This window comes from Notolepis coatsorum (assembly GCF_963971535.1).
Source record: "Notolepis coatsorum genome assembly, chromosome: 10".
NCBI classification, from domain to species: domain Eukaryota; kingdom Metazoa; phylum Chordata; class Actinopteri; order Aulopiformes; family Paralepididae; genus Notolepis; species Notolepis coatsorum.
The window spans coordinates 14,480,202-14,489,615 of NC_140174.1; the positions used below are offsets into that span (position 1 = coordinate 14,480,202).

General features: G+C 40.9%; 1 protein-coding gene across 1 annotated transcript in view; it reads left to right on the top strand.

Moving 5' to 3' along the window:
- Window positions 1-1,893: 1,893 nt before the first annotated feature.
- ccdc78 (coiled-coil domain containing 78) overlaps window positions 1,894-9,414 on the top strand; it is a gene marked incomplete at both ends in the record, with an annotated part of 18,356 nt that continues 10,835 nt past the window's right edge. The window contains 7 exons of the mRNA XM_084322917.1: window positions 1,894-1,947; window positions 2,323-2,454; window positions 2,544-2,630; window positions 4,742-5,107; window positions 5,693-5,743; window positions 6,888-6,976; window positions 7,307-7,385. Of these exons, the coding sequence (XP_084179043.1) occupies window positions 1,894-1,947; window positions 2,323-2,454; window positions 2,544-2,630; window positions 4,742-5,107; window positions 5,693-5,743; window positions 6,888-6,976; window positions 7,307-7,385 (858 nt within the window). The remainder of the gene's footprint in view (window positions 1,948-2,322; window positions 2,455-2,543; window positions 2,631-4,741; window positions 5,108-5,692; window positions 5,744-6,887; window positions 6,977-7,306; window positions 7,386-9,414) is intronic.

Genomic DNA, 9,414 nt, shown 5'->3' on the forward strand with positions numbered 1-9,414 from the left:
GGAAAGTTTTTTTTTCTTTTCTTTAATATTTTTGCTTATTTGTTTACTATTCAGTGCTCTATGGATTTCAATGGAGTCCGAGTTGCAGGGAGGGGAGTCATGGTAACGTTGTTGATGCCTGTTGATACAGTGAAGCCTGCAAGTAAGAAGAGCAGGAAGTAAATATGGATCCACTGGATCCTAGACCCTCTTTTAATGAACTTAATGAAAGAATTCGATCTTTGACTGAGGAGAATGTAAGTAATTATTTAGGCCCACATGGCTGCAAACATAATAGTCTACCCATATAACAATGTATCATAGCATGTACAATAATACGATATATATTTATATTTACAGCATTTATATTTACAGCATATATATATATATATATATATATATATATATATATATATATATATATATACAGAGTTATATGGGTTATATGCAGGTGTATAAGTAGTAGGTATATAGAAGGATTATATGCAGGTATATTCAGACAATGTGTGTGTGTGTGTGTATGTGTGTGTGTATATATACACACACATACACACACACACACACACACACACACACACACACACACACACACACACACACACACACACACACACACACACACACACACATTGTCTGAATATACCTGCATATAATCCTTCTATATACCTACTACTTATACACCTGCATATAACGCATATAACTCTGTATGGACGTACAATAATGATGTATATACTGTATACATATATATATTTATTCTTATCATGTATATATATATATATCCACATATATCTGCACATACCTGCATCCTCTGTAGATACTATATCTGTACACATCCCTTACCTAGTTACGCTGCTGGCCAGTATGACTTACTACCATAGTGTCTTTATACCTGTATCACTGTACATATTAATACTACAACTCTGTACATACATCTGATTAGCACTATTACTCAGTAGTACTCATTTATATATGTTATACCCAGTTTAATCACATGTACATTGTGTATATTACTGTTGCACTTGACTTTACTGTCTGGTGGTTGGATGCCAAACTTATTTTTGTTGTACTGTACTTGTGCTGTATGATGACAATACATTTAGAATCTAATCAAATCTAATCAAATCTAATGTAGTTCCTCTTAGTTCCTCTGTACTTAATGATTATTACTGTTCTCTCTAAATTAGAGTGTTTTATAATGAAACATACTTGTGCTCTAATGATCAGGATAAACGCTCAATGAAGAAACCCACTCTCATTGCCAAAGGAAAGACTAACACTAACATATATTTTTTCTTGTTTTCTTACACAGTAGTAGTACTGTATATTTGTATGTGATGTATGTCATAAAATGTCCTGATGAATTGAAAATGGAGGACCCTGATGTAAACAAGACGAAAGTATTTTTCTGGTCTGCATCCTCTTAGCAGTTGTTTGTATTGAGCCATACTGTATTGTACCCATTCTGCAATATTTTAATACAGTTTTCAATCAATCAATCAATCAATCAATCAATCAATCAATCAATCAATCAATCATAAATACTATGGAACGACACTACAGCTGTATTACGTGGCCCAAACAGCCCTGCCAACTTCAACAGACCCTGTTGTGAGCTCCAGGTATTGACAATGTTTTACCAAATGTATCATGTTCAAGAATGATCCATAATAAGAAGAAATGAGAACTAATCCCCAATTTAGTTTGAGAAACGATCAGATCATTATGCTTTAGTAGACTACAGTACACACTTAGTCTTTAATGGATCGGTGACGTTAGAACAACTCTCTGAGCCAAAGTGCAGCAGTATTCTAATCTAACACAGTTAGATCTAACAGTTCTGGACATTTTAAATAAATAAATAAAACAAACTCATTGTTCTTGGGGCGAGGCACAACGTGCTGCACAGTGAACGAGATGGAAGCAGATAGTCTCCGCCTAGTGCTCCACAGGGAACGGGTCAACGCTGAGGTCAGGCAAACTGTTTGACCTCTGACCTTACACCGTCTGTAGGAGGAGCCATGTAACCTAACTAAGCCTACATGATTTATGTAAATCTGGCTGCTAATAATTAGATGAGATTAAATGTATTGTCAATCATAATACAGCACAAGTACAGTACAACGAAAAGAAGTTTGGCATCCAACCAGAGTGCAAAACAGTAATAGTGCAATAGTAATATACAATGTACAGGTGATTAAACTGGGTATAACATTATATACATTAGTACTACTGAGTGTAGTGCTAATCAGATGTATGTACAGGGTTGTGTATATGTACAGTGATACAGGCACTATGGTAGTAAGTCATACTGGCCAGTTATACTGACTACATTCATTAATGTAGGCTCAGCTTCATGACAAGAATGAGCGCCTCTTCACCAAAGTGGGCCACCTGGAGAGCGGACTGGGCCACCTGGCCGGTTCCAAGACACACCTGTCCTCCAAGCTGGTCCAGAGTGAGGAGCAGAGGCTGAAGGTGAGTTACACAATGTCACGTCAAGATACTGGAGAAATGGATGAACATGGCATCCACCCGAGAGATGTGATCCCGTCTTAATCTTTCAGATATCCAAGGAGCTCGTGGAAGTACAAATACAGATGAACAAGCTGAGAGAACAGTTTGAGGAAGAGTCTTTTGAGCTAAAAAACAAGGTGATTTCTTTTTATTACTATATATAAATTTTTGTATCCTTTATTTAACCAGGTTTGTTCCATTGAGATCCAATATCTCTTTTACACGGGAGACCTGGTCAAGAATGGCAGCAACAGAGTGAATAAACACAGAGACATTACAGATAAAGGTATAACAAAATGATCAGATAAAGAAAAGCTGGTTCCGACAGACTTCAGATCCTCCTGAAACACGTTCCGGGTCACCAAGCTTTCAGATCAGACTGAAGATTGTTCAGCTGTCTTTTGTTAAAGGCTTTCTTTCCCATTTCTGTTTGGACTTTTGGAACAACAAAGAGCGGAAAGTCCTTTGAACAGAGGCTGTGATTTAATAATTTAATTTAATTTCCATGGTTCAAATTTAAAAGAGACGATTAATCAATCGGAACCACACCAAGAATAGCCTTGTAGATCAGAACATACCAGTGACTGAGCCCATAGGCACATAAGTAAGGCCAGCTCACTTTTAAATATAATATGCAATATATAATATATATATTTGTACTGTATACTGTACTGTATATTATATATCTATATCTTTGTACTGTATACTGTACTGTATATATGTATATATATATATATATATATATATATATATATATATATATATATATATATATACATACATCTTTGTACTGTACTTGTGCTGTATAATGACAATACATTTGAATGTAATGTAATGTATTATATAAATACATAATGTGCTGTTGACAATGTGATCCTACTGCGTTATTCTTCACCACTAATTAAAAGTAAAAGTTTTGTCACATATAAGGTACATTACAGTGAAATGCTTGGTTCTGTATGAGCCTCCTGAAATTGTGCTTAAAAAAAAAAAGTTAAAAGAATAAAGACCAAACACTATACAAAATATACAATATACAAAAAAAGTACAAAATGCAAAAAAGAAAATATGATTCTTCACTAACTGGACAAACTGTTAGGGTGGCGTCTATTTTGGAACCCATGAGCAGAACACAAGGCACAGGAGAATGAGGCGGTTTAGGGTCTTTAATATGGCACCCGCCACCCGGCATATGACAAGGCAGGTAGTAAATGAGACTCGCTGAATTTAACATTCATCAAAACGCATCAATTATGTATCAAGTTGTCAACAACGTGAATCACAGACTGTCTGAGCTTGTCCCAGTCTGCCAACCACTGCACATCCACAACACAAGAAATAAGCATCTTATATTTGGCAAGAGGACAAGGCTCAATGGTGCTAGCCTTAAGCATAGCATGCAGGGGTCCACAGATCTGGAACAAGCTTGACGAGAATCTGAAAATGACTAAAACCTTTAAAACGTTTAAAAAGATCACTGAAAGAGGAACTGCTTAAATCATATCTCTAATTAAAATTATAACTTAGGAATACAAATTGTCTGTATTATGTATCTATGTTATATGTCAGTTAGTAGGTAGGTGTGTAAACCTACCCACGTCGTATTGATTTTGTTTTTTGTTTATTGTTTTGTTGTTTATATTCTGTTTATATATCTGTGTTCAGGCTCCCTCCAAAAGCTTTAAATAGCTTCTTGGGAGACCTGGCACATGCACACAATTGCGACATTGTTATATCACATGAGGATATTTACATGTAATGTATCGTGTGTGTGAATAAATTCATTCATTCATTCATTCATTCATTCATTCATTCATTCATTCATTCATTCATTCATTCATTCATTCAGGTGAGTAAGGTCACTCCGTGTAATCCCAGGCATCGTCCAGGCTGGTGACGTCCACGGGTGAGGCGTAGGCCGGAGGTGTGCAATCCTACACACAGAAGAAGAGCAGGATTAGAACGAGGCAGGTACAGATATAGTATAATATACAGAATAGAGTCCTATAGTACCAAGACGGGTGAAGCAACACTCGGACCAGGAGTGGCAGGAGTGCAGGCCTCTTATCCAGGCTTGGTGATAAAGTGATGAGTCTCAGGTGTGTAGACCAGCCCAGGTAGACAGAGTGGTGATGAGGAGACAGGAAGCAGCCCATTATAATAAGGGCGTGGAGACCTGCTGCTGCCAGACAGGGGAGAGGAAAGCCCCGGCTGTAACACAAACCTGTGACGCACGTCTCCCTGTCAGATCCTGAACCAGGAGGGCCTGAGGACCGAGGCGGACGCGGAGCGAGACAGGCTACGGAGGGACGTCCAGGCGGCCGTGTCTCGCCTGCGGCTGTCGGAGAGGACCGGCGAGGACCTGCGGGAGGAGTACGTCACGCTGAAGAGGAACTTCCTGGCTCTGAGCGACGCCCACGAGAGAGAGGTGGCCCAGAACCAGGAGCTGAGCGGCGAGCTGCTGGACCTGGCCCGGGCTCAGGACGCCCTGCGCAGGGACCTGGAGGAGCAGCGGGCGAGGGCCTCCTCCACGCAGGGGCCCCCCGGGGAGAGCGCCCAGGAGGTGGAGAGAGTCCACGCTCTGGTCAGCCGCTTGTCACACAACAGAGTCAGGGTACGGTAGTTATTATTGTTATTATTGTTCATATCGGGGGCGACAGTGTTATTATTGTTCATATCGGGGGGCGACAGTGTTATTATTGTTCATATCGGGGGAGACAGTGTTATTATTGTTCATATCGGGGAGCGATAAACGAAGTTATGTTATATTGTGTTATGTAGTGTTGTATTGTATTTACTGCTGTCAAGCGACTCAAGTTTTTTCTTTTTGTTCAATAGTAAAAGTATATTATGTAATGTATTATACTAAATTATGTTATATCAAGTAAAATGAATGGAAGAAAAAATTTAAATGTAAGGGGGTAGGGATCAATAAGCTTAGCTTCCCTCTACTCTATGGGGGGTCGTCTGGTAATCAGAAGGTTAGAGTTAGACAGTGGCTCAGGAGGTAGAGCAGACGCTTGTGTACACTGTGGTTTCTGATTATGAACTGAGCATCCTTGTATGGCCATATGAGGAAATAAATCTATGATCATTTCTATTCAGCTTTGGACTCAGAAATTGTTTACTGCCGCTCACTTTCTGCTCTTATAATATTTTCCACAACACCTTGCAAACCTTTTGACATCATTCTTAACAGCCAGAAGACCTGGCAGCACTGGATCAAGGGAGAAAGAGCATGGAGAGGAATGTGAGTTATCTGAACATAACTATTAATATATTATTGTCTGTGAAGTTAAATGCAATTATAAAACGGGTAGGTCAAATCAAGCAAATCACAAGCTTCTATCTGGGCAGACTGATACATGACAGATAAAGGAATATAGCAGGTTACGATAGTTAACCTCATGTTGGACGGGGATTCCCAATTAAACTGCAGAGCTTCAACCCCAGTCCTGTGAAAACATTGGAGCAAATTTCCAAAACGGGCGTTATTTGGACGAACTGACTACATATTGGGAATATAAATGGGCATATTCTCGCCTGAAAAAATATTAAAACTGTATAATAATGGTCATAGGTCGTACGTAAATAGTCTGCATATCTGCCCGACTATGAAAGAAAGAATGCCAGGTAGTTGTTAGTGTGTTTGTTGCATAGCAACCGCCTTGCAGTGCAGGCAGCCCGGAGGGTCTATGTTATTAACATTATTAATATTTACTAATAGAAATGTACTGATATTAACATAAACATTTAAATTGAAGTGCGTCTTACTTTCATATTGTCATAGTCTACTTGGTAACCGTTTTATAAAAGCAATAGCTCACTTCAGGCCACGGTATATGGTTATTATATCACAGCTATATGGTTATTATATCACAGCTATATGGTTATTATTATATCACAGCTATTTGGTTATTATATCACAGCTATATGGTTATTATTATATCACAGCTATATGGCTATTATATCACAGCTATATGGTTATTATATCACAGCTAAGGGGCTGTGATATTCTACTACATTCTGCACAAATGTACAGCCCTGTCCTATATTCTATTCTATTTTTTATTCTAATTTAGTTTATATATTTTAATTTTATTCTACTTTAATTGTCTGTTAATGTTGATGCACCAAACGACCAAGACAAATTCCATGTATGTGCAAACTTACTTGGCGTTAAAGACCTTTCTGATTCTTATTATATCGGGCCGAACTACGCCCCCCCCGCTCCCAGCTGTGATATAATATAATAATATACCACCGGCCCGTCCTGAGCTATTGCTTAAATATACCGCTGGTCAACAACCATCAAGTATCCATGGCAGCCAAAAGCCAACTTAAAGCAAAGCATATATATAGAGAGTTCCTGTGTAATCATTGACACCACGCAGTTGCTTGGAAACCAAGACGAGATCAAAGACATGCTGGAGGAGATGAGGAGGGGCTACGAGGAGCAGCAGAGGAGGCTGGAGGAGAGAGTGTGAGTGGCAGATCAATCATCCCGTCAGGGAGGGGGGGGGGTTCCATAAACATCAATGATTGGAATGAAGCTCATTTTCCTTTACATTTCAACCATCAACCGGCCGTACTGTTCAGCCGTGTCTCTCTGTGTGGTCCTCCTCCTCTTTTGAGTCGGCTCTATTCAGCAGCGCTGGCCTCTCTCTCTGTCTCTGGCCGTGTGGCTCTTTGTGTGTGATGTGGTCTCTCTCTATGGTCTCTCTTATGATGTGGCCATCTCTGGAATGCGCGGTCCGCTGCCGCCTGGGGGTTGGGTTGTGTGGTCGGAACTCTCCGTCTGTCTGGTCATCAGTGTGGCGCTGGGGAGGGAGCAGCTGGAGAGCCAGAGAGCCGTCCACGACACCCAGCGGAGGCTGTACGAGCAGAGCGCGGTGAGCACGCTAACTACTCATTCAGCGCCAATGATGAATTGGCGATGAATTGAAAATGGGGGACCCTGATGTAAACAAGACGAAAGTCTTTCTCTGGTCTGCTGCATCCCCTTAACAATTGTATGTATTGAGCTGTACTGTACTGTACCCATTCTGCAATCTGTTAATAAACTTTTCAATCAATCAATCAATCAATCAACAACGAGATTTCTCGTTTTTTCAAATCCAAGCGTTGAGGGCCAGAAAACGAGATCTCTCGTGTTTTTAGATCCTTTTTTCGATCGTTTTTCTTATCCTAAACACTCGCGTGGCCCTGCCTGTGTCTCCCTGGCACCGCTGCCTATGTTATAATTGCAATGCCGATCGAATCCCCCACAGGTGGCAGTATCGCCTACCTTTTGAACTGGGTCTCTCAGTTGTCTCTCACTGCCTCAGTGCCTCCTGAGCACGTTATTAAAGGGACGCTCACCGTCTTCTCCAGAGTCGGACTAGAAGGTGGATACCGGTTTCCTCTCTGAGCGTTCAGTACAAAAGCTCTGTGGTTGCCAAGCTGGCCTAGCTTAGCACGAATTAATGGAATTTGATACGGATCAGCTGGCCTATAGCTGGCCAAAAACACCCCTCCCTGGAGTTTTAAGCGAGGCTAGCTGATCCGTATCCGCTTCCATTCATTTGTGCTAAGCTAGGCTAGCTTGTAGCTGGATAGCTTTTCTACTGAACACACGCACACACCAGGGACGCGAGAAGTCCGCGGGGAGTGGGGGTGCTGAGATATCGATCGTTTTTGATTTTTTTTTTTTTTTTATAATTTTTTTTATATAAAATATATATATTATATAATTATACTTGTAGTTGTATTGTCTGCGAGACATCGCCACCACGCAACACGTCAAAATGCTTGCTATCTGCAAACAGCTCCACTGTCTGTCAGTCATAACAAACACTCTCGTTCACTAGGATACTATGATGAATTGAAAATGGGGGACAGTCCCTGATGTAAACAAGACGAAAGTCTTTCTCTGGTCTGCATCCCCTTAACAATTGTATGTATTGAGCTGTACTGTACTGTACCCATTCTGCAATCTGTTAATAAACTTTTCAATCAAACTTTTCAATCAAAACAGCTGCCCAACTCCGCACTCTGAGCGTTCTGATGCACACATCACAGCGCAGCTTACCCCACCTGGCTGTTGCGCCCTCTGTGTCACTGTCGCAACAACAATCACTGCAGGAGCGATAATAACACATACCTATTCCGAAGACGGTAAAACACAGAAGGTGGTCTTGCGTTCAGGAGTGGTGGAAATAAACTCCTTCATGACAACATGAATGTCCAGTGAGTCCAGAATATCCTGATGCATATGCTGCAGCAAGTCCAGGTTATTATTATTAAAGAAATCAGATGAGACATTTCTTTTCTGAGACACAAGTAAACACACTCTCCACTTCAGTCAGTCCTCCCTCTCTGCAATTCGTTCCCGCATACAACATCGCCGACAGATATATTCCTTTACTGCGAATTGTCCCAAAACAAAAACTATTCCAGGCCGCTATTTATTTTACCAGCGGATTTCCAGTTCCGCGTTGACGCTTCCAGGCCGCGTCTATTCGAATCCCAACCGGTTCATGAGTCGGCTACACGCTGTTTTAATAACACTGCATTATCGAGACAGCGCCCCTATGGATCTGGCAATTAATTCCAAGAATAGGGTAAATCTGCAGTGCCGTTCCGCTCTATGACATTGAGTAGCGTCGGTATTCCAATGGAATAAAGGCCAAAACCACCTTGCAGTTGCAGTTACCCTCCCCGCCAGCAGGGGGTTCTGGAGCACCCGTCGCACCCCCACTTCTCGCGTCCTTGGCACACACACAGAGGAAACCGGTATCTATCTTCTTGTCTGACTCTGGAGAAGGCGGTGAGCGCGCTTCCCATAATGTTGCCGTGTTCCTTTAACGTTTAAGTAATCCCATCCAAGTAGCTACAGATACCTAAATTGATTATAGTAGATCAATGTTTTACTATCTTGTA